General features: G+C 48.4%; 1 protein-coding gene across 1 annotated transcript in view; it reads left to right on the top strand.

Annotated features, from left to right (window-relative positions):
* Positions 1–27,350, top strand: part of LOC119972892 (dynein regulatory complex protein 11-like) — a 78,136-nt gene that overhangs the window by 27,184 nt on the left and 23,602 nt on the right. Inside the window, exons 2-5 of the mRNA XM_038810436.1 lie at positions 6,246–6,365; positions 12,182–12,245; positions 21,008–21,114; positions 26,244–26,339. Coding sequence (XP_038666364.1) covers positions 6,246–6,365; positions 12,182–12,245; positions 21,008–21,114; positions 26,244–26,339 — 387 coding nt within the window. The remainder of the gene's footprint in view (positions 1–6,245; positions 6,366–12,181; positions 12,246–21,007; positions 21,115–26,243; positions 26,340–27,350) is intronic.

Genomic DNA, 27,350 nt, shown 5'->3' with positions numbered 1-27,350 from the left:
TGTAAACTCACTCTGTAAACTCCCTCTGTAAACTCTCTCTGTAAACCCTCTCTGTAAACCCCCTCTGTAAACTCTCTCTGTAAACTCCCTCTGTAAACTCTCTCTGTAAACTCTCTCTGTAGACTCTCTCTGTAAACTCCCTCTGTAAACCCTCTCTGTAAACTCCCTCTGTAAACCCTCTCTGTAAACCCTCTCTGTAAACTCCCTCTGTAAACTCCCTCTGTAAACCCTCTCTGTAAACTCCCTCTCTGTAAACCCTCTCTGTAAACTCCCTCTCTGTAAACCGCCTCTGTAAACTCTCTCTGTAAACTCCCTCTGTAAACTCTCTCTGTAAACTCCCTCTGTAAACTCCCTCTGTAAACTCTCTCTGTAAACTCCCTCTGTAAACTCTCTCTGTAAACTCCCTCTGTAAACTCCCTCTGTAAACTCCCTCTGTAAACTCCCTCTGTAAATTCTCTCTGTAAACTCCCTCTGTAAACTCTCTCTGTAAACTCTCTCTGTAAACCCTCTCTGTAAACTCCCTCTGTAAACTCCCTCTGTAAACTCTCTCTGTAAACTCCCTCTGTAAACTCTCTCTGTAAACTCTCTCTGTAAACTCCCTCTGTAAACTCCCTCTGTAAACTCTCTCTGTAAACTCTCTCTGTAAACTCTCTCTGTAAACTCCCTCTGTAAACTCTCTCTGTAAACTCTCTCTGTAAACCCTCTCTGTAAACTCCCTCTGTAAACTCCCTCTGTAAACTCCCTCTGTAAACTCTCTCTGTAAACTCCCTCTGTAAACTCTCTCTGTAAACTCTCTCTGTAAACTCCCTCTGTAAACTCCCTCTGTAAACCATCTCTGTAAACCCTCTCTGTAAACCCCCTCAGTAAACCCCCTCTGTAAACCCTCCCTGTAAACTCTCTCTGTAAACTCCCTCTGTAAACTCCCTCTGTAAACCCTCTCTGTAAACCCTCTCTGTAAACCCTCTCTGTAAACTCCCTCTGTAAACCCTCTCTGTAAACCCTCTCTGTATACTCTCTCTGTAAACTCCCTCTGTAAACTCCCTCTGTAAACCCTCTCTGTAAACCCTCTCTGTAAACCCTCTCTGTAAACTCCCTCTGTAAACCCTCTCTGTAAACTCTCTCTGTAAACTCCCTCTGTAAACTCCCTCTGTAAACTCCCTCTGTAAACTCTCTCTGTAAACTCCCTCTGTAAACCCTCTCTGTAAACTCCCTCTGTAAACTCCCTCTGTAAACTCCCTCTGTAAACTCCCTCTGTAAACTCCCTCTGTAAACCCTCTCTGTAAACTCCCTCTGTAAACCCTCTCTGTAAACCCCCTCTGTAAACTCTCTCTGTAAACTCCCTCTGTAAACTCTCTCTGTAAACTCTCTCTGTAAACTCCCTCTGTAAACTCCCTCTGTAAACTCTCTCTGTAAACTCCCTCTGTAAACTCTCTCTGTAAACTCTCTCTGTAAACTCCCTCTGTAAACTCTCTCTGTAAACTCTCTCTGTAAACCCTCTCTGTAAACTCCCTCTGTAAACTCCCTCTGTAAACTCCCTCTGTAAACTCTCTCTGTAAACTCCCTCTGTAAACTCTCTCTGTAAACTCTCTCTGTAAACTCCCTCTGTAAACTCCCTCTGTAAACCATCTCTGTAAACCCTCTCTGTAAACCCCCTCAGTAAACCCCCTCTGTAAACTCTCTCTGTTAACTCTCTCTGTAAACTCCCTCTGTAAACTCCCTCTGTAAACCCTCTCTGTAAACCCTCTCTGTAAACCCTCTCTGTAAACTCTCTCTGTAAATTCTCTCTGTTAACTCTCTCTGTAAACTCTCTCTGTAAACCCTCTCTGTAAACTCCCTCTGTAAACTCCCTCTGTAAACTCCCTCTGTAAACTCTCTCTGTAAACTCCTCTGTAAACTCTCTCTGTAAACTCTCTCTGTAAACTCCCTCTGTAAACTCCTCTCTGTAAACCATCTCTGTAAACCCTCTCTGTAAACCCCCTCAGTAAACCCCCTCTGTAAACTCTCTCTGTTAACTCTCTCTGTAAACTCCCTCTGTAAACTCCCTCTGTAAACCCTCTCTGTAAACCCTCTCTGTAAACCCTCTCTGTAAACTCCCTCTGTAAACCCTCTCTGTAAACCCTCTCTGTAAACTCTCCTCTGTAAACTCCCTCTGTAAACTCCCTCTGTAAACCCTCTCTGTAAACCCTCTCTGTAAACTCCCTCTGTAAACCCTCTCTGTAAACCCTCTCTGTAAACTCTCTCTGTAAACTCCCTCTGTAAACTCCCTCTGTAAACCCTCTCTGTAAACCCTCTCTGTAAACCCTCTCTGTAAACTCCCTCTGTAAACCCTCTCTGTAAACTCTCTCTGTAAACTCCCTCTGTAAACTCCCTCTGTAAACTCCCTCTGTAAACTCTCTCTGTAAACTCCCTCTGTAAACTCTCTCTGTAAACTCTCTCTGTAAACTCCCTCTGTAAACTCCCTCTGTAAACCATCTCTGTAAACCCTCTCTGTAAACCCCCTCAGTAAACCCCCTCTGTAAACCCTCCCTGTAAACTCTCTCTGTAAACTCCCTCTGTAAACTCCCTCTGTAAACCCTCTCTGTAAACCCTCTCTGTAAACCCTCTCTGTAAACTCCCTCTGTAAACCCTCTCTGTAAACCCTCTCTGTAAACTCTCTCTGTAAACTCCCTCTGTAAACTCCCTCTGTAAACCCTCTCTGTAAACCCTCTCTGTAAACCCTCTCTGTAAACTCCCTCTGTAAACCCTCTCTGTAAACTCTCTCTGTAAACTCCCTCTGTAAACTCCTCTGTAAACTCCCTCTGTAAACTCTCTCTGTAAACTCCCTCTGTAAACCCTCTCTGTAAACTCCCTCTGTAAACTCCCTCTGTAAACTCCCTCTGTAAACTCCCTCTGAAAACTCCTCGTAAACTCTCTCTGTAAACTCCCTCTGTAAACTCTCTGTAAACCCCTCTGTAAACTCTCTCTGTAAACTCCCTCTGTAAACTCTCTCTGTAAACCCCCTCTGTAAACTCTCTCTGTAAACATAGAACATAGAACAGTACAGCACAGAACAGGCCCTTCGGCCCTCGATGTTGTGCCGAGCAATGATCACCCTACTCAAACCCACGTATCCACCCTATATACCCGTAACCCAACAACCCCCCCTTAACGTTACTTTTTAGGACACTACGGGCAATTTAGCATGGCCAATCCACCTAACCCGCACATCTTTGGACTGTGGGAGGAAACCGGAGCACCCGGAGGAAACCCACGCACACACGGGGAGGACGTGCAGACTCCGCACAGACAGTGACCCAGCCGGGAATCGAACCTGGGACCCTGGAGCTGTGAAGCATTTATGCTAACCACCATGCTACCATGCTGCCCCTAAACTCTCTCTGTAAACCCTCTCTGTAAACCCTCTCTGTAAACTCCCTCTGTAAACCCTCTCTGTAAACCCTCTCTGTAAACTCTCTCTGTAAACCCTCTCTGTAAACCCCCTCTGTAAACTCTCTGTAAACTCCCTCTGTAAACTCTCTCTGTAAACTCCCTCTGTAAACTCTCTCTGTAAACCCTCTCTGTAAACCCTCTCTGTAAACTCCCTCTGTAAACTCTCTCTGTAAACTCCCTCTGTAAACTCTCTCTGTAAACCCTCTCTGTAAACCCTCTCTGTAAACTCCCTCTGTAAACCTCCTCTGTAAACCCTCTCTGTAAACCCTCTCTGTAAACTCCCTATGTAAACTCCCTCTGTAAACTCCCTCTGTAAACCCCCTCTGTAAACTCTCTCTGTATACTCTCTCTGTAAACCCCCTCTGTGAAACCCCTCTGTTAACCCTCTCTGTAAACTCTCTCTGTAAAACCTCTCTGTAAACCCTCTCTGTAAACTCCCTCTGTAAACTCCCTCTGTAAACCCCCTCTGTAAACTCTCTCTGTAAACTCTCTCTGTAAACTCCCTCTGTAAACTCCCTCTGTAAACTCCCTCTGTAAACTCTCTCTGTAAACTCCCTCTGTAAACTCTCTCTGTAATCTCCCTCTGTAAACTCTCTCTGTAAACTCTTTCTGTAAACTCCCTCTGTAAACTCCCTCTGTAAACTCTCTCTGTAAACTTTTCTGTAAACTCCCTCTGTAAACTCTCTCTGTAAACTCTCTCTGTAAACTCCCTCTGTAAACTCCCTCTGTAAACTCTCTCTGTAAACTCTCTCTGTAAACTCCCTCTGTAAACTCTCTCTGTAAACTCCCTCTGTAAACTCCCTCTGTAAACCATCTCTGTAAACTCTCTCTGTAAACTCCCTCTGTAAACCCTCTCTGTAAACTCCCTCTGTAAACTCCTTCTGTAAACCCTCTCTGTAAACTCTCTCTGTAAACCCTCTCTGTAAACCCTCTCTGTAAACTCTCTCTGTAAACTCCCTCTGTAAACTCCCTCTGTAAACTCCCTCTGTAAACCCTCTCTGTAAACCCCCTCTGTAAACTCCCTCTGTAAACCCTCTCTGTAAACTCTCTCTGTAAACCCTCTCTGTAAACTCCCTCTGTAAACCCTCTCTGTAAACTCTCTCTGTAAACCCTCTCTGTAAACCCTCTCTGTAAACTCCCTCTGTAAACTCTCTCTGTAAACCCTCTCTGTAAACCCTCTCTGTAAACTCCCTCTGTAAACTCCCTCTGTAAACTCTCTCTGTAAACTCCCTCTGTAAACTCCCTCTGTAAACCATCTCTGTAAACTCTCTCTGTAAACTCCCTCTGTAAACCCTCTCTGTAAACTCCCTCTGTAAACTCCTTCTGTAAACCCCCTCTGTAAACCATCTCTGTAAACTCTCTCTGTAAACTCCCTCTGTAAACTCTCTCTGTAAACTCTCTCTGTAAACTCTCTCTGGAAACTCCCTCTGTAAACTCCCTCTGTAAACTCTCTGTGTAAACCCTCTCTGTAAACTCTCTCTGTAAACCCTCTCTGTAAACCCTCTCTGTAAACTCTCTCTGTAAACTCCCTCTGTAAACTCCCTCTGTAAACTCCCTCTGTAAACCCTCTCTGTAAACCCCCTCTGTAAACTCCCTCTGTAAACCCTCTCTGTAATCTCTCTCTGTAAACCCTCTCTGTATACCCTCTCTGTAAACCCTCTCTGTAAACCCTCTCTGTAAACTCTCTCTGTAAACTCCCTCTGTAAACTCCCTCTGTAAACTCCCTCTGTAAACCCTCTCTGTAAACCCCCTCTGTAAACTCCCTCTGTAAACCATCTCTGTAAACCCTCTCTGTAAACCCCCTCTGTAAACTCTCTCTGTAAACTCCCTCTGTAAACTCTCTGTGTAAACCCTCTCTGTAAACCCTCTCTGTAAACTCCCTCTGTAAACCCTCTCTGTAAACTCCCTCTGTAAACTCCTTCTGTAAACCCCTCTGTAAACCCTCTCTGTAAACCCTCTCTGTAAACCCCCTCTGTAAACTCTCTCTGTAAACTCCCTCTGTAAACTCTCTCTGTAAACCCCCTCTGTAAACTCTCTCTGTAAACTCCCTCTGTAAACTCTCTCTGTAAACTCCCTCTGTAAACTCTCTCTGTAAACCCTCTCTGTAAACCCTCTCTGTAAACTCCCTCTGTAAACTCCCTCTGTAAACCCTCTCTGTAAACCCTCTCTGTAAACTCCCTCTGTAAACTCCCTCTGTAAACCCCCTCTGTAAACTCTCTCTGTAAACCCTCTCTGTAAACCCCCTCTGTGAAACCCCTCTGTAACCCTCTCTGTAAACTCTCTCTGTAAAACCTCTCTGTAAACCCTCTCTGTAAACTCCCTCTGTAAGCTCCCTCTGTAAACCCCCTCTGTAAACTCTCTCTGTAAACTTTCTCTGTAAACTCTCTCTGTAAAACCTCTCTGTAAACCCTCTCTGTAAACTCCCTCTGTAAACCCCCTCTGTAAACTCTCTCTGTAAACTGTCTCTGTAAAACCCCTCTGTTAACCCTCTCTGTAAACCCTCTCTGTAAACCCTCTCTGTAAACTCCCTCTGTAAACCCCCTCTGTAAACTCTCTCTGTAAACTCTCTCTGTAAAACCTCTCTGTAAACCCTCTCTGTAAACGCCCCCTGTAAACTCCCTCTGTAAAACCCCTCTGTTAACCCTCTCTGTAAACCCTCTCTGTAAACCCTCTCTGTAAACCCTCTCTGTAAGTGTGGTCCTGATTCTCTCTGCAGATTTTGCGGCCAGAAAAGAGTTTGTGGCCTGTCCAGCTGACTGTATCAGGCTGCGGCACGATCCCATCTCTAGCATTATCTCTCCCTTTCCTCATCACAGTTGTTGGCGGAAATTACTGAACAAGATCAGGAAAAAGAAAATCAGAAAAATAAAAAAGGGAATGTGGCAGAGGCACCAAAGGAAGAGAAGAAAGAAAAAAAAGGAAAACAGAAATCAGAGGTGAGGATTTCGGGCAATACATCTCACAGTGCACACTGTATAATACACAGGGCAATACAGCGCACAGTGCACACTGTATAATACACAGGGCAATACATCTCACAGTGCACCCTGTATAATACACAGGGCAATACAGCGCACAGTGCACACTGTATAATACACAGGGCAATACAGCGCACAGTGCACACTGTATAATACACAGGGCAATACACCACACAGTGCACACTGTATAATACACAGGGCAATACAGCGCACAGTGCACACTGTATAATACACAGGGCAATACATCTCACAGTGCACACTGTATAATACACAGGGCAATACATCTCACAGTGCACACTGAATAATACACAGGGAAACACACCGCACAGTGCACACTGTATAACACACAGGGCAATACACCACACAGTGCACACTGTATAATACACAGGGCAATACACCGCACAGTGCACACTGTATAATACACAGGGCAATACACCGCACAGTGCACACTGTATAATACACAGGGCAATACACCGCACAGTGCACACTGTACAATACACAGGGCAATACACCGCACAGTGCACTCTGTATAATACACAGGGCAATACACCGCACAGTGCACACTGTATAATACACAGGGCAATACACCTCACAGTGCACACTGTATAATACACAGGGCAATACACCTCACGGTATACACTACATAATACACATACAGCTTGCTGTGTATTGTTCTGTGTATTACACAGTGTGCTCCGTGTGGTGTATGGCCCTGTGTAGTATACAGTGTGCTCCGTGTGTTGTATGGCCCTGTGTATTACGCAGTGTGTTCCGTGTGGTGTATGGCCCTGTGTATTATTCAGTGTGCTCCGTGTGGTGTATGGCCCTGTGTATTATTCAGTGTGCTCCGTGTGGTGTATGGTCCTGTGTAGTATACAGTGTGTTCCGTGTGGTGTATGGCCCTGTGTATTACGCAGTGTGTTCCGTGTGGTGTATGGCCCTGTGTATTATTCAGTGTGCAACATGGTGTTATTCAGTGTACACCACATGGAATACCTGCCTAGAACCAAAAGTGGGACTCAGTATCTGTGGACTGTAATGGATGTGTCTACTAGATTGCTGGCGGTAAGTCCATGAAGAAACTGTAGAGGAGCTGACCAAATTTATTACTAGATAGAGACAACCAAAAGAAATTAAATCAGTTCAGGGATCCAATTCTGCGTTGAAATTATGAGACAACTGACCCGGGATCCTAACCTACCTGGCGGGGGGGGGGGGGGGGGGGGGTCGGAGAATCCCGCCCCAGATCTCACATCAAACCCGGCTTCCAGCCCTTACACTGGATTTGAAGACAGAATACGTCCGATCAGAGAGAGAAACTTAGAGCTGCCCCTTCCAGGGGGCTTAGGGGCTTTACACAGTAACTATATTGCAGTGTTGATGTAATTCTACTTGCTTCACTAATAAAGATTATTATTCTCTCCCTCTACTATAATCCTCTGCTCGAATTAAAGGGGCAGGCCACGTACAAGCTGCATTGCCTTAAAGTCACAAGCCCATTAATCATCCATGAACTAAAACGGTAATTACAAAAATAAAAGAAAGGAAAACATAGGGGAATAGACAGGAGCGGCCTTAACACACTGTGTATAATACACAGCACACTACACCGCACCATACACACTGTGTATAATACACAGCACAATACACCGCACCATACACACTGTGTATAATACACAGCACACAACACTGCACCATACACACTGTGTATAATACACAGCACACTACACTGCACCATACAAACTGTATAATACACAGGACACTACACCGCACCATACACACTGTGTATAATACACAGCACACTACACCGCACCATACACACTGTGCATAATACACAGCACACTACACCGCACCATACACACTGTGTATAATACACAGCACACTACACTGCACCATACACACTGTGTATAATACACAGCACACTACACTGCACCATACACACTGTGTATAATACACAGGACACTACACCGCACCATACACACTGTGTCTAATACACAGCACACTACACTGCACCATACACACTGTGTATAATACACAGCACACTACACCGCACCATACACACTGTGTATAATACACAGGACACTACACCGCACCATACACACTGTGTATAATACACAGCACACTACACCGCACCATACACACTGTGTATAATACACAGGACACTACACTGCACCATACACACTGTGTATAATACACAGGACACAACACCGCACCATATACACTGTGTATAATACACAGCACACTACACTGCACCATACACACTGTGTATAATACACAGCACACTACACTGCACCATACACACTGTGTATAATACACAGCACACTACACCGTACCATACACACTGTGTATAATACACAGGACACTACACTGCACCATACATACTGTGTATAATACACAGCACACTACACCGCACCATACACACTGTGTATAATACACAGGACACTACACCGCACCATACACACTGTGTATAATACACAGGACACTACACCGCACAATACACACTGTGTATAATACACAGCACACTACACCGCACCATACACACTGTGTATAATACACAGGACACTACACCGCACCATACACACTGTGTATAATACACAGGACACTACACCGCACCATACACACTGTGTAAAATACACAGGACACTACACAGCTCCATACACACTGTGTATAATACACAGGACACTACACTGCACCATACACACTGTGTATAATACACAGCACACTACACTGCACCATACACACTGTGTATAATACACAGGACACTACACCGCACCATACACACTGTGTATAATACACAGGACACTACACTGCACCATACACGCTGTGTATAATACACAGGACACTACACCGCACCATACACACTGTATAATACACGGCACACTACACCGCACCATACGCACTGTGTATAATACACAGCACACTACACTGCACCATACACACTGTGGATAATACACAGCACACTACACCGCACCATACACACTGTGTATAATACACAGGACACTACACCGCACCATACACACTGTGTATAATACACAGGACACTACACCGCACCATACACACTGTGTATAATACACAGGACACAACACCACACCATATACACTGTGTATAATACATAGCACACTACACTGCACCATACACACTGTGTATAATACACAGGACACTACACCGCACCATACACACTGTGTATAATACACAGCACACTACACCGCACCATACACACTGTGTATAATACACAGGACACTACACCGCACCATACACACTGTGTATAATACACAGGACACTACACCGCACCATACACACTGTGTATAATACACAGGACACTACACCGCACCATACACACTGTGTATAATACACAGCACACTACACTGCACCATACACACTGTGTATAATACACAGGACACTACACCGCACCATACTCACTGTGTATAATACAAAGGACACTACACTGCACCATACACGCTTTGTATAATACACAGGACACTACACCGCACCATACACACTGTGTGTAATACACAGGACAGTACACCGCACCATACACACTGTGTATAATACACAGGACACTACACCGCACCATACACACTGTGTGTAATACACAGGACACTACACCGCACCATACACACTGTGTATAATACACAGGACACTACACCGCACCATACACACTGTGTATAATACACAGGACACTACACCACACCATACACACTGTGTATAATACACAGGACACTACACCGCACCATACACACTGTGTATAATACACAGGACACTACACCACACCATACACACTGTGTATAATACACAGGACACTACACCGCACCATACACACTGTGTATAATACACAGGACACTACACCGCACCATACACACTGTGTATAATACACAGCACACTACACAGCACCATACACACTGTGTATAATACACAGGACACTACACCGCACCATACACACTGTGTATAATACACAGGACACTACACCGCACCATTCACACTGTATAACACACAGGACACTACTCCACACCATACACACTGTGTATAATACACAGGACACTACACCGCACCATACACACTGTATATAATACACAGCACACTGCAGCACACCATACACACTGTGTGTTATACACAGGACACTACACCACACCAAACACACTGTGTATAATACACAGGGCACTACACCACAACAAACACACTTTGTATAATACACAGGACACTACACCGCACCATACACACGTTGTATAATACACAGGACACTACACTGCACTATAATACACAGGGCACTACACCCCACCTACACAATGTTTATAATACACAGGACATTACACTGCAGCATGCACACAGTGTATAATACACAGGGCACTACACCCCACCAGACATACTTTGTATCATACACAGAACACTGCACCGCAACATACACACAGTGTATAATACACAGGACACTGCACCCCACCAGACACACTTTTTATCATACACAGGGCACTACACTGAACCATACATACTGTGTATAATACACAGGGCACTACACTGAACCATATACACTGTGTATAATATACAGGATACTATATTGCACTGTACGCACTGTGTCTAATACACAGGACACTACACCACACACACTTTGTATAATATACAGGCCACTACACCGCAACATACACACAGTGTATAATACACAGGACACTACACCCCACCAGACACACTTTGTATCATACACAGGACACTATACTGCACCATACACACTGTGTATAATACACAGGATACTACACCACACCATACACACTGTGCATAATACACAGGACACTACACCACACCATACATACTGTGTATAATACACAGGACACTATGCACCATACACACTGTGTATAATACACAGGGCACAACACCTCACTGTACACACTTTATAATACACAGGACACTATAATGCACCATATACTGTATAATACACAGGACAATACCCCACAAAATACACACTGTGTATAATATACAGGACACGCCACACCTCCGTACACAAAGTGTATGATACACAGGACAATACCCCACACCAGACACACTGTGGATAATACAGTACTCCAAGGATCATAGCTCCAGGGTCCCTGTGTATTATACACAGTGTATATGGTGTGGTGTAGTGTCCTGTGTATTATACACAGTGTGTATGGTGTGGTGTAGTGTCCTGTGTATTATACACAGTGTGTATGGTGTGGTGTAGTGTCCTGTGTATTATATAGTGTTGTAAGGGTGCTCCTGTTTGTTACTGTTTGTCCCCGCTGGGTCACTGTCTGTACGGAGTCTGCACGTCCTCCCCGTGTCTGCGTGGGTTTCCTCCGGGTGCTCCGGTTTCCTCCCACAGTCCAAAGATGTGCAGGTTTGGTGGATTGGCCATGATAAATTGCCCTTAGTGTCCAAAAAGGTTAGGTGTGGTTCCTGGGTTACAGGAATAGGGTGGAGGTGTGGGCTTGGGTAGGGTGCTCTTTCCAAGAGCCAGTGCAGGCTCAATGGGCCGAATGGCCTCCTTCTGCACTGTAAATTCTATGATTCTAACACAGGACAATACCTCACAGCATACACACTGTTTATAAAAGACAGGCAAATACATCCCAGTGTACACACTGTATAATACACAGGAAAATATGCTGCTCTGTACAACCCATATGGAATAGAGAGGACCACATACTACTGGGTACAGTCTCGGCTAAATTACAAACATTGCCTCCTGTTCTGTATAGATTGTTTATCATGATAATTTAGACTGAGGAATGAGGCTCATTATTGTTCTTTCTCATCTTTGACTTCAGGCTAAACCCGAGGGTTATTCCTATTTCTTACCGAATATCATTGAGGGCAACAATATTTACACAAGTAAGGAAAGTATATTGGCCGCAGCTTTGTGCCGACACTTGATGCATCCAAACAGCATCGTGGACGTAAAATATTACCGGACCCAGAAAGCAGGAACGGTGGTGGCAAAATCTCATTTGCTGATTTCCCCACCCCCTCACCGATAACATAACGATATTCCAACTCGGATCGGTCCGGATCCTCATTTCAGTAAATCAACATCTCATCGAATAACTTCCCTGGGATTATTCCCCCAACATTGGAACCACCTCCCCCGCCTCCCCGCCCAGCCATGTCACATCATGTTGGCCACGTTTACAACTGCTTTTGCAAAACATGAAGGTGAAGTGAACCCACTGGGGGCACAGGCGGCAGTATAGCTCCCAGGGGCAGAGGGTCGTGTCTGAGCAGAAAGCAGGGAGACACTCAGAGAGGGAGGCACAGTTTAGAGTGAGGGGATAATCTATCTAGAATTTGCCACAAAGAAAACCACTGCTCCATTTGTCCATATCTTTTATCATCTTAAATACCTCATTTAGACATTGTCTCATTCTTCTACATTTGAGAGAGTAAAGGCCAAAACTAGTCAACTCTCTTCATAAGACAAAACTCTCATAGAAACATAGAAAATAGAAGCAGGAGGAGGCCATTCAGCCCATCCAGCCTGCTCCACCATTCATTGTGATCATGGCTGATCATCTAATTAAACAACCTAATCCCGCTTTCCCCATATCCTTTAATCCTCTTCACCCGAAGTTCTATATCTAACCGCTTCCTGAAAACATACAGGGTGGAATTTACCGGCTGTGCGGCAGGAAATTCTGGGCCGACGCCAGCGCACGTGTTTCCCGGCGATGAGGAGGGCTGTCACCGGGAAATCACATATGAAAATGAAATGAAATGAAAATTGCTTATTGTCACGAGTCGGCTTCAAATGGAGTTACTGTGAAAAGCCCCTAGTCGCCACATTCCGGCGCCTGTCCGGGGAGGCTGGTACGGGAATTGAACCGTGCTGCTGGCCTGCCTTGGTCTGCTTTAAAAGCCAGCGATTTAGCCCAGTGTGCTAAACCAGTCCCCAGGGCCTGATGAGATTTACCCCAGAATACTGAAGGAGGCTAGAGAGGAAATTGCTGAGGCCTTGACAGAAATCTTTAGATCCTCACTGTCTTCAGGTGATGTCCCGGAGGACTGGAGAATAGCCAATGTTGTTCCTTTGTTTAAGAAGGGTAGCAAGGAGAATCCAGGGAACTACAGGCCAGTGAGCCTTACGTCAGTGGTAGGGAAATTACTGGAGAGAATTCTTCGAGACAGGATCTACTCCCATTTGGAAGCAAATGGACGTATTAGTGAGAGGCAGCATGGTTTTGTGAAGGGGAGGTTGTGTCTCACTAACTTGGTAGAGTTTTTCGAAGAGGTCACAAAGATGATTGATGCAGGTAGGGCAATGGATGTTGTCTATATGGACTTCAGTAAGGCCTTTGACAAGGTCCCTCATGGTAGACTGTTACAAAAGGTGAAGTCACACGGGATCAGGGGTGAGCTGGCAAGATGGATACAGAACTGACTAGGTCATAGAAGGCAGAGAGTAGCAATGGAAGGGTGCTTTTCTGATTTGAGGGCTGTGACTAGTGGTGTTCCGCAGGGATCAGTGCTGGGGCCTTTGCTGTTCGTAGTATATATAAATGATTTGGAGGAAAATGTAACTGGTCTGATTAGTAAGCTTGCGGACGACACAAAGGTTGGTGGAATTGCGGATAGCGATGAGGACTGTCAGAGGATGCAGCAGGATTTAGATCGTTTGTAGACTTGGGCGGAGAGATGGCAGATGGAGTTTAATCCGGACAAATGTGAGGTAATGCATTTTGGAAGGTCTAATGCAGGTAGAAAATATACAGTGAATGGTAGAACCCTCAAGAGTATTGAAAGTCAGTGAGATCTAGGTGTACAGGTCCACAGGTCACTGAAAGGGGCAACACAGGTGGAGAAGGTAGTCAAGAAGGCATAGGGCATGCTTGCCTTCATTGGCCGGGGCATTGAGTATAGGAATTGGCAAGTCATGTTGCAGCTGTATAGAACCTTAGTTAGGCCACATTTGGAGAATAGTGTTCAATTCTGGTCGCCACACTACCAGAAGGATGTGGAGGCTTTAGAGAGGGTGCAGAAGAGATTTACCAGGGTGTTGCCTGGTATGGAGGGCATTAACTATGAGGAGAGGTTGAATAAACTCGGTTTGTTCTCACTGGAATGACGGAGGTTGAGAGGCGACCTGATAGAGGTCTACAAAATTATGAGGGGCATAGACAGAGTGGATAGTCAGAGGCTTTTCCCCAGGCTAGAGGGATCAATTACTAGGGGGCATAGGTTTAAGGTGCGAGGGGCAAGGTTTAGAGGAGATGTACGAGGTAAGTTTTTTACACAGAGGGTAGTGGGTGCCTGGATCTCGCTGCCGGAGGAGGTGGTGGAAGCAGGGACGATAGTGACATTTAAGGGGCATCTTGACAAATACATGAATAGGATGGGAATAGAGGGATACGGACCCAGGAAGTGTAGAAGGTTTTAGTTTAGACGGGCAGCATGGTTGGCACGGGCTTGGAGGGCCGAAGGGCCTGTTCCTGTGCTGTACTTTTATAAGAACATAAGAACATAAGAACTAGGAGCAGGAGTCGGCCATCTGGCCCCTCGAGCCTGCTCCGCCATTCAATGAGATCATGGCTGATCTTTTGTGGACTCAGCTCCACTTTCCGGCCAGAACACCATAACCCTTAATCCCATTATTCTTCAAAAAACTATCTATCTTTACCTTAAAAACATTTAATGAAGGAGCCTCAACTGCTTCACTGGGCAAGGAATTCCATAGATTCACAACCCTTTGGGTGAAGAAGTTCCTCCTAAACTTAGTCCTAAATCTACTTCCCCTTATTTTGAGGCTATGCCCCCTAGTTCTGCTGTCACCCGCCAGTGGAAACAACCTGCCCACATCTATCCTATCTATTCCCTTCATAATTTTAAATGTTTCCATAAGATCCCCCCTCGTCCTTCTAAATTCCAACGAGTACAGTCCCAGTCTACTCAACCTCTCCTCATAATCCAACCCCTTCAGCTCTGGGATTAACCTAGTGAATCTCCTCTGCACACCCTCCAGTGCCAGTATGTCCTTTCTCAAGTAAGGAGACCAAAACTGAACACAATACTGCAGGTCACTAACACCTTATACAATTGCAACATAACGTCCCTAGTCTTAAACTCCATCCCTCTAGCAATGAAGGACAAAATTACATTTGCCTTCTTAATCACCTGTTGCACCTGTAAACCAACTTTCTGTGACTCATGCACTAGCACACCCAGGTCTCTCTGCACAGCGGCATGCTTTAATATTTTATCGTTTAAATAATAATCCCGTTTGCTGATATTCCTACCAAAATGGATAACCTCACATTTGTCAACATTGTATTCCATCTGCCAGACCCTAGCCCATTCACTTAACCTATCCAAATCCCTCTGCAGACTTCCAGTATCCTCTTCACTTTTTACCACTCATCTTAGTGTCATCTGCAAACTTGGACACATTGCCCTTGGTCCCCAACTCCAAATCATCTATGTAAATTGTGAACAATTGTGGGCCCAATACGGATCCCTGAGGGACACCACTAGCTACTGATTGCCAACCAGAGAAACACCCATTAATCCCCACTCTTTGCTTTCTATTAATTAACCAATCCTCTATCCATGCTACTACTTTACCCTTAATGCCATGCATCTTTATCTTATGCAGCAACCTTTTGTGTGGCACCTTGTCAAAAGCTTTCTGGAAATCCAGATATACCACATCTATTTGCTCACCGTTATCTACCGCACTGGTAATGTCCTCAAAAAATTCCACTAAATTAGTTAGGCACGACCTGCCCTTTATGAACCCATGCTGCGTCTGCCCAATGGGACAATTTCTATCCAGATGCCTCGCTATTTCTTCCTTGATGATAGATTCCAGCATCTTCCCTACAACGAAGTTAAGCTCACTGGCCTATAATTTCCTGCTTTCTGCCTACCTCCTTTTTTAAACAGTGGTGTCACATTTGCTAATCTCCAATCCACCGGGACCACCCCAGAGTCTAGTGAATTTTGGTAAATCATCATTAGTGCATCTGCAATTTCCCTAGCCATCTGATTTAGCACTCTGGGATGCATTCCATCAGGGCCAGGAGACTTGTCTACCTTTAGCCCCATTAGCTTGCCCATCACTACCTCCTTAGTGATAACAATCCTCTCAAGGTCCTCACCTGTCATAGCCTCATTTCTATCAGTCGCTGGCATGTTATTTGTGTCTTCCACTGTGAAGACCGACCCAAAAAACCTGTTCAGTTCCTCAGCCATTTCCTCATCTCCCATTATTAAATCTCCGTTCTCATCCTCTAAAGGACCAATATTTACCTTAGCCACTCTTTTTTGTTTTATATATTTGTAAAAACTTTTACTGTCTGTTTTTATATTCTGAGCAAGTTTACTCTTACTCTTCTTTATAGCTTTTTTAGTAGCTTTCTGTTGCCCCCTAAATATTTCCCAGTCCTCTAGTCTCCCACCAATCTTTGCCACTTTGTATGACTTTTCCTTCAATTAGATACTCTCCCTTATGTCCTTAGATATCCACGGTCGATTTTCCCTCTTTCTACCGTCCTTCCTTTTTGTTGGTATAAACCTTTGCTGAGCACTGTGAAAAATCGCTTGGAAGGTTCTCCACTGTTCCTCAACTGTTCCACCATAAAGTCTTTGCTCCCAGTCTACCTTAGCTAGTTCTTCTCTCATCCCCTTGTAATCTCCTTTGTTTAAACACAAAACACTAGTATTTGATTTTACTTCCTCACCCTCCATCTGTATTTTAAATTCCACCATATTGTGATCGCTCCTTCCGAGAGGATCCCTAACTATGAGATCATGAATCAATCCTGTCTCATTACACAGGACCAGATCTAGGACCGCTTGTTCCCTCGTAGGTTCCATTACATACTGTTCTAGGAAACTATCGCGGATGCATTCTATAATCTCCTCCTCAAGGTTGCCTTGACCGACCTGGTTAAACCAATCGACATGTAGATTAAAATCCCCCATGATAACTGCTGTACCATTTCTACATGCATCAGTTATTTCTTTGTTTATTGCCTGCCCCACCATAATGTTACTATTTGGTGACCTAGAGACGACTCCGATCAGTGAATTTTTCGCCTTACTATTCCTGATTTCCACCCAAATGGATTCAACATTATCCTCCATAGCACCGATGTCATCCCTTACTATTACCCGGATGTCATCCTTAAACAACAGAGCTACACCACCTCCTTTACCATCCACTCTGTCCTTCCGAATAGTTTGATACCCTCGGATATTTAACTCCCAGTCGTGACCATCCTTTAACCATGTTTCAGTAATGGCCACTAAATCATAGTCATTTATGATGATTTGTGCCATCAACTCATTTACTTTATTCTGAATACTACGAGCATTCAGGTAAAGTACAATTATGTTGTGTTTTTTTACCTCAGTTTTGAATCTTAACATCTCCAGTTTTATTCCTTTTGGTATTACTGGGCCTATTCACTGAGCTCCCCTCAGTCACTGTACCTTGTACTGTCGCCCTTTTTGATTTTTGACTATGTATTCTCTGCCTTGCACTTTTCCCCTTATTTCCTTTTTCTTCTGTCCCTGTTTTACTACCTTCCAACTTCCTGCATCGGTTCCCATCCCCCTGCCACATTAGTTTAAACCCTCCCCAACAGCTCTAGCAAACACCCCCCCCTAGGACATCGGTTCCAGTCCTACCCAGGTGCAGACCGTCCGGTTTGTACTGGTCCCACCTCCCCCAGAACCGGTCCCAATGCCCCAGGAATTTGAATCCCTCCCTCTTGCACCATCTCTCGAGCCACACATTCATCCTATCTATCCTGACATTCCTACTCTGACTAGCTCGTGGCACTGGTAGCAATCCTGAGATTACTACCTTTGAGGTCCTACTTTTTAGTTTAACTCCTAACTCCCTGAATTCCGCTTGTAGGACCTCATCCCGTTTTTTACCTATATCGTTGGTGCCTATGTGCACCACGACAGCTGGCTGTTCACCCTCCCCCCCCAGAATGTCCTGCAGCCGCTCCGAGACATCCTTGACCCTTGCACCAGGGAGGCAACATACCATCCTGGAGTCTCGATAACGTCCACAGAACCGCCTGTCTATTCCCCTTACGATTGAGTCCCCTATCACTATAGCCCTGCCATTTTTCTTCCTGCCCTGCTGTGCAGCAGAGCCAGCCACGGTGCCATGAACCTGGCCTCTGCTGCCTTCCCCTGGTGAGCCATCTCCCTCAACAGTATCCAAAGCGGTATATCTGTTTTGCAGGGAGATGACCGCAGGGGACACCTGCACTGCCTTCCTACTCTTGCTCTGTCTTTTGGTCACCCATTTTCTATCTCCCTCAGTAACTTTCACCTGCGGTGTGACCAACTCGCTAAACGTGCTATCCACGACCTCCTCAGCATCGCGGATGCACCAAAGTGAGCCCATCCGCAGCTCCACAGCCGTCAAGCGGTCTAACAAGAGCTGCAACTGAACACACTTCTTGCACGTGAAAGAGCCAGGGACATTGGACGTGTCCTTGAGCTCCCACATCGCATACGAGGAGCATGACACGGGTCTGGGATCTCCTGCCATGTCTTAAACCTTAGGTAAACTTATACAACAACAATTTCAAAATAAAAATAAATAAATTAGCCAATGAAAAGAAAAACTACTTGCCAGTCACCTTACCAGGGTTAAAAAGTACCTCCGAAAAAGCACCTTCTCTCACTCTGCACCGAATTACCTCACTGCACCAAATTACCAAGTTGCAATTCCCACTCTGGATGTGCTTCACTCACTCCGGCTGTGTCTCTTTGACAAGCGCAAGCTTTTCTTTGTTCTTTGTTCTTTGTTCGGTGACAACGACGGGGTCAGTCCATCCCGCTGAGGACAGTCTGTACCACCGAGAAACACACCGCGTGGTGGTCAGTAAATCCCACCCACAATGTTTTGGCCTCAAATACATTCTGTGGTAACGAACTCCAGAAGCCGACCATCTACCCTGTCCATAGAACATAGGATTTTATAGATACTATGAGATCCCTCCTCATTCTTCTGAACTTCAGCAAATACAATCCAAACAGATTCAATCTCTCCTCACACGTCAGTCCCACCATCCCAGGAATCAGCCTGGTAAACCTTTGCTGCCCTCCCTCCAGAGCAGGAACGTACTTCCTCAGGGAAGGAGATGAAAACTGCTCACACTACCCCAGCTGTGGCCTCACCAAGGCCCTGTATAATTGCAGCAACACATCCCTGTTTCTACACTCGAATAACCTCACATTTATCCACATTATACTTCATCTGCCATTCATGTACCCACTCACTCAGCCTGTCCAAATCCCACTGAAGGATCTCTGCATCCTCCTCACAGCTCACCCTCCCACACAACTTGGTGTCATCTGCAAATTTGGGGATATTACATTTTGTTCCCTTAATCCCTGTGGTACCCCACTAGTTACTGCCTGCCAATTTGAAAAAGACCCATTAATCCCGACTCTTTGTTTCCTCTCCGCCAACCAGTTTTCTATCCACCTCAATACACTTCCCCCAATCCCATGCAGTTTAATTTTACACGCTAATCTTTTATGCAGGACTTTGTCAAAAGCCTTCTAAAAATTCAAATAAACCACAACCACTGCCCCCCCCCCCCCCTCCCCCCCACCATCAACTCTACTGGTTACATCCTTGAAGAATTCCAGTAGATTTGTCAAGCATGATTTCCCCTTCATAAATCCATGCTGACTCTGTCCAATCCTGCCACTGCTTTCTAAATGCTGTGCTGTCAAATCTGTTGTGTGTTTGTGTGTGTGTGTCTGTGTGTATGACACAGTGTGTGTGTGTGTGTATATGTGTGTGTGTGTGTGTGTATATGTGTGTGTGTGTGGGTATATGTGTGTGTGTGAGATGCAGTGTGTGTGGCAGTGTGAGTGTGTATATGAGGGTGTGTGTGTGTGTTGTGTGTGGCGCAGTGTGTTGTCTGTGTGTGTGTTTGTGTGTGATGCAGTGTTTGTTGTGTTCTGTGTGTGTGTGTGTGAGGGAGTGTGTGTCTGTTATGTTGTGTGTGTTTGTGTGTGCGGGAGTGGGAGCGTGTGTGTTATGTGTGTGTGTTGTGTGTGCCGCAGTGTGTGCGTATTTGTGTGTGTGCGTGAGACACAGTATGTTGTGCGTGACACAGTGTGTGTGTTGTGTGTGTATTTGTGTGTGTTTTTGTGTGTGTGTTGTGCGATGCTGTGCGTTTTGTGTGTTTGTGAGTGTGTGTGATGCTGTGTGTGTTTTTGTGCGTGTGTGTTGCATGTTGTGTGTGTTGTGCACTATGTGTGTATGTGTATGTGTTTGATGCTGTGTGTGTTTTTGTGTGTGTGGGTGATGCTGTGTGTGTGTTGCGAGTGTTGCGTATTGTGTGTGTTTCATGCTGTGTGTTTTTGTGTGTGAGTGTGTGTGTGATGCTGTGTGTGTTGTGTATTGTGTGTGTGTTGCGTGCTGTGTGTGTGTTGCGTGCTGTGTGTGTGTTGCGTGCTGTGTGTGTGTTGCGTGCTGTGTGTGTGTTGCGTGCTGTGTGTGCGTGTGTTGTGTACTGTGTATGTGTGTTGCATGTTGTGTGTGTTGAGTGTTGTGTGCATTGCGTGTTGTGTGTGATGCTGTGTGTGGCCAGTTTAACAGCCGTGTCTTCCTGTGACAGCCGTGTGGAAGGAACGTGATGAATCCTCCAACCTGAGGCAGCAATACGATGTGGAACTGGAGAAGGAAGAGAAAAGGGAGGCGGTGGCTTTAGAGATCCGGCTTCAGGTGGGAGTCCGACCACAACCAACTGACCCCAAACCCAGCCTGAGGGTCCGACCTCAACCCAACTGACCCCAAACCCAGCCTGAGGGTCCGACCTCAACCCAACTGACCCCAAACCCACCCCGAGGGTCCGACCTCAACCCAACTCACCCCAAACCCAGCCTGAGGGTCCGACCTCAACCCAACTGACCCCAAACCCACCCCGAGGGTCCGACCTCAACCCAACTGACCCCAAACCCACCCCGAGGGTCCGACCTCAACCCAACTGACCCCAAACCCACCCCGAGGGTCCGACCTCAACCCAACTGACCCCAAACCCAGCCTGAGGGTCCGACCTCAACCCAACTCACCCCAAACCCACCCTGAGGGTCCGACCTCAACCAACTCATCCCAAACCCAGCCTGAGGGTCCGACCTCAACCAACTGACCCCAAACCCAGCCCTAGGGTCCGACCTCAACCCAACTGACCCCAAATCCAGCCTGAGGGTCCGACCTCAACCAACTGACCCCAAACCCACCCCGAGGGTCCGACCTCAACCCAACTCACCCCAAACCCACCCTGAGGGTCCGACCACAACCCAACTGACCCCAAACCCACCCCGAGGGTCCGACCTCAACCAACTGACCCCAAACACACCCCGAGGGTCCGACCTCAACCCAACTCACCCCAAACCCACCCTGAGGGTCCGACCTCAACCAACTGACCCCAAACCCACCCTGAGGGTCCGACCTCAACCCAACTGACCCCAAACCCAGCCTGAGGGTCCAACCTCAACCAACAGACCCCAAACCCACCCCGAGGGTCCGACCTCAACCCAACTCACCCCAAACCCAGCCTGAGGGTCCGACCTCAACCCAACTCACCCCAAACCCAGCCTGAGAGTCCGACCTCAACCCAACTGACCCCAAACCCAGCCTGAGGGTCCGACCTCAACCCAACTGACCCCAAACCCAGCCTGAGGGTCCGACCTCAACCCAACTGACCCCAAACCCAGCCTGAGGGTCCGACCTCAACCCAACTGACCCCAAACCCAGCCTGAGGGTCCGACCTCAACCCAACTGACCCCAAACCCAGCCTGAGGGTCCGACCTCAACCCAACTGACCCCAAACCCACCCTGAGGGTCTGACCTCAACCCAACTCACCCCAAACCCAGCCTGAGGGTCCGACCTCAACCCAACTGAACCCAAACCCACCCTGAGGGTCCGACCTCAACCCAACTGACCCCAAACCCAGCCTGAGGGTCCGACCTCAACCCAACTCACCCCAAACCCACCCTGAGGGTCCGACCTCAACCAACTGACCCCAAACCCAGCCTGAGGGTCCGACCTCAACCCAACTGATCCCAAACCCACCCCGAGGGTCCGACCTCAACCCAACTCACCCCAAACCCACCCTGAGGGTCCGGCCTCAACCCAACTCACCCCAAACCCACCCCGAGAGTCCGACATCAACCAACTCAACCCAAACCCACCCTGAGGGTCCGACCTCAACCCAACTCACCCCAAACCCACCCCGAGGGTCCGACCTCAACCCAACTGACCCCAAACCCAGCCTGAGGGTCCGACCTCAACCCAACTGACCCCAAACCCACCCTGAGGGTCCGACCTCAACCCAACTGACCCCAAACCCAGCCTGAGGGTCCGACCTCAACCTAACTCACCCCAAACCCACCCTGAGGGTCCGACCTCAACCAACTGACCCCAAACCCAGCCTGAGGGTCCGACCTCAACCCAACTGACCCCAAACCCACCCTGAGGGTCCGACCTCAACCAACTGACCCCAAACCCAGCCTGAGGGTCCGACCTCAACCAACTGACCCCAAACCCACCCCGAGGGTCCGACCTCAACCCAACTCACCCCAAACCAACCCTGAGGGTCCGGCCTCAACCCAACTCACCCCAAACCCACCCCGAGAGTCCGACATCAACCAACTCAACCCAAACCCACCCTGAGGGTCCGACCTCAACCCAACTCACCCCAAACCCACCCCGAGGGTCCGACCTCAACCCAACTGACTCCAAACCCAGCCTGAGGGTCCGACCTCAACCAACTGACCCCAAACCCAGCCTGAGGGTCCGACCTCAACCCAACTCACCCCAAACCCACCCTGAGGGTCCGGCCTCAACCCAACTCACCCCAAACCCACCCCGAGGGTCCGACCTCAACCAACTCACCCCAAACCCAGCCTGAGGGTCCGACCTCAACCAACTGACCCCCCACCCCGAGGGTCCGACCTCTACCCAACTGACCCCAAACCCACCCCGAGGGTCCGACCTCAACCCAACTGACCCCAAATCCAGCCCGAGGGTCCGACCTCAACCCAACTGACCCCAAACCCACACTGAGGGTCCGACCTCAACCCAACTCACCCCAAACACAGCCTGAGGGTCCGACCTCAACCAACTGACCCCAAACCCAGCCTGAGGGTCCGACCTCAACCCAACTCACCCCAAACCCAGCCTGAGGGTCCGACCTCAACCCAACTGACCCCAAACCCAGCCTGAGGGTCCGACCTCAACCAACTGACCCCAAACCCAGCCTGAGGGTCTGACCTCAAGCCAACTCACCCCAAACCCACACTGAGGGTCCGACCTCAACCCAACTCACCCCAAACCCACCCTGAGTGTCCGACCTCAACCAACTGACCCCAAACTCACCCCGAGGGTCCGACCTCAACCCAACTGACCCCAAACCCAGCCTGAGGGTCCGACCTCAACCAACTGACCCCAAACTGACCCCAAACCCACCCTGAGGGTCCGACCTCAACCAACTGACCCCAAACTCACCCTGAGGGTCCGACCTCAACCCAACTGACCCCAAACCCACCCTGAGGGTCCGACCTCAACCAACTGACCCCAAACTCACCCCGAGGGTCCGACCTCAACCAACTGACCCCAAACCCAGCCTGAGGGTCCGACCTCAACCCAACTGACCCCAAACCCAGCCTGAGGGTCCGACCTCAACCCAACTCACCCCAAACCCAGCCTGAGGGTCCGACCTCAACCAACTCACCCCAAACCCACCCTGAGGGTCCGACCTCAACCAACTGACCCCAAACCCAGCCTGAGGGTCCGACCTCAACCCAACTGACCCCAAACCCAGCCCGAGGGTCCGACCTCAACCCAACTCACCCCAAACCCAGCCTGAGGGTCCGACGCAACCCAACTCACCCCAAACCCAGCCCGAGGGTCCGACCTCAACCCAACTCACCCCAAACCCACCCTGAGGGTCCGGCCTCAACCCAACTCACCCCAAACCCACCCCGAGGGTCCGACCTCAACCCAACTCACCCCAAACCCAGCCTGAGGGTCCGACCTCAACCAACTGACCCCCCACCCCGAGGGTCCGACCTCTACCCAACTGACCCCAAACCCAGCCTGAGGGTCCGACCTCAACCCAACTCACCCCAAACCCACCCTGAGGGTCCGACCTCAACCCAACTCACCCCAAACCCAGCCTGAGGGTCGGACCTCAACCAACTGACCCCAAACCCAGCCTGAGGGTCCGACCTCAACCCAACTGCCCCCCAAACCCAGCCTCAGGGTCCGACCTCAACCCAACTGCCCCCCAAACCCAGCCTGAGCTGAACCTAGACTGACCCCAAACCCAGCCTGAGGGTCCGACCTCAACCAACTGACCCCAAACCCAGCCTGAGCTGAACCCAGACTGACCCCAAACTGACCCCCTCCGTGTCCTAGCTGAACCCAGACTGACCCCAGACTGACCTCTCCTGTGTCCGAGCTGAACCCAGACTGACCCCAGACTTACCCCTCCCATGTCCGAGCTGAACCCAGACTGACCCCAGACTGACTCCTCCCCGTGTCCAAACTGAACTCCAATCACTCGGACACTCTGTCCGCCCTCTCCCTCTCCCCCGCCCCCTCCCTCGCCCCCTCCCTGCAGGTTCCACAGTGACGGAGATTGAAACATCTTCGCATTCCTCATATTAACATAAATATACAAACAAGGAGCTGGAGTCAGCCATTCAGCCCATCCCATCTGCTCTGTCCTGTAATAAGGTCCTGTCTGATCTGAAATCCAATTCTTTCCCCCTCCTGCTGATGGCTAAGTCAGACCTTTGTCTGTTTCCATAGCGAGTTACTCCCGGGTCACATTGTGAGTTTGTTATAGTTTGAGGGTCGCCTTTCCACATCAATCTGGAGCAGGAATCTCTCCCTCTTACCAGCAGCCACTGGTGTGTGGAAGGATTGTACAGGGTGATACACTCTGCCGGATTGACCGCATTGTCAACGCTCCTTCCTTGGCCATGGTATCCTGGGGCAGGTGACGAACCCGGAGCTTCCGGCTGAGGCACAGGGATGCTTCCCATTGTGGCCACAAGACGCACTGATCTGAGAGTAACCTCAAACCTGCAACCTGCGACCCCCAATAACCTTTCACCCTCTTATTGAAGAATCTATTCGCTCTGCCTCATAAATATTCAAATGTTCTGCTTCCACCTTCCGAGGAACAGAGTTCCAGAGATGCATCAGCCTCTGAGAGAAAATAATTCATAGTGCAGAAGGAGGTCATTCGGCCCATTGAATCTGCACCGACACTGTGAAAGAGGTTCGCACCTTGGCCCCCTCCCCCGCCCTGGCCCTGTAACCCCTCCTAAACTTTTTGGACACTAAGGGCAATTTATCACGGCCAATCCACCCAACCCGCACACACATGGACTGTGGGAGGAAACCGGAGCACCCGGAGGAGACCCACGCAGACAGAGGGGGGAACGTGCAGACTCCGTACAGACAGTGATCACTCTGTCACCCCAAATTCTCCTCATCTCCGTTTTAAACGGGTGACCACGTACCTTTAAACAGTGACGCTTGTTCCAGATTCTCCACATCGATCCTGTCACTACCACACCCCTCAGGCTCCAGTCAATCCAGACGCCCCTCCCCAAACCCTAAAGGATCAATAATAATCCCCAGAGGGGTAATCACACCAACAAAGAGTTGAACAGACCCTCCCTGTTGCTTTCTCCGACCACCCCCTCCCCCCCCCCTCCCCCTCCCCCTCCCTCCCCCCCACCCCCCTCCCCAAACAAGCGTTATTGAGACGAGAGGGGGAGCAGAGGGTTGAGATGAATGTGGACTGACACCGAACTCAATCCTCTCTTACCAACAGGTCGATGAGTTGATGAGAGAGGAACTGAAGAATCTGAGGATGGCCGTGGAGCGAGATTTCAGTGAACCCCCTAAAGCAAAAGCAAAACCAAAAAAGGTATCATCACAGCAAACAGTACCCCAACCTCCCCTATCCACACACACTGTACCCCAACCACCCCTATCCACACACACTGTACCCCAACCACCCCTATCAACACACACTGTACCCCAACCACCCCTATCCACACACACTGTACCCCAACCACCCCTATCAACACACACTGTACCCCAACCACCCCTATCCACACACACTGTACCCCAACCACCCCTATCCACACACACTGTACCCCAACCACCCCTATCCACACACACTGTACCCCAACCACCCCTATCCAACACACACTGTACCCCAACCACCCCTATCCACACACACTGTACCCCAACCACCCCTATCCACACACACTGTACCCCAACCACCCCTATCAACACACACTGTACCCCAACCACCCCTATCAACACACACTGTACCCCAACCACCCCTATCACACACACTGTACCCCAACCACCCCTATCAACACACACTGTACCCCAACCACCCCTATCCACACACACTGTACCCCAACCACCCCTATCAACACACACTGTACCCCAACCACCCCTATCCACACACACTGTACCCCAACCTACCCCTATCCACACACACTGTACCCCAACCACCCCTATCACACACACTGTACCCCAACCACCCCTATCCACACACACTGTACCCCAACCACCCCTATCCACACACACTGTACCCCAACCACCCCTATCCACACACACTGTACCCCAACCACCCCTATCCACACACACTGTACCCCAACCACCCCTATCCACACACACTGTACCCCAACCACCCCTATCAACACACACTGTACCCCAACCACCCCTATCAACACACACTGTACCCCAACCACCCCTATCAACACACACTGTACCCCAACCACCCCTATCAACACACACTGTACCCCAACCACCCCTATCAACACACACTGTACCCCAACCACCCCTATCACACACACTGTACCCCAACCACCCCTATCAACACACACTGTACCCCAACCACCCCTATCAACACACACTGTAC

This window comes from Scyliorhinus canicula, chromosome 10, assembly GCF_902713615.1.
Source record: "Scyliorhinus canicula chromosome 10, sScyCan1.1, whole genome shotgun sequence".
Classification (NCBI taxonomy): domain Eukaryota; kingdom Metazoa; phylum Chordata; class Chondrichthyes; order Carcharhiniformes; family Scyliorhinidae; genus Scyliorhinus; species Scyliorhinus canicula.
The sequence above is the reverse complement of the archived record's forward strand: the minus strand, read 5'-3'. Positions and strand labels throughout refer to the sequence as shown.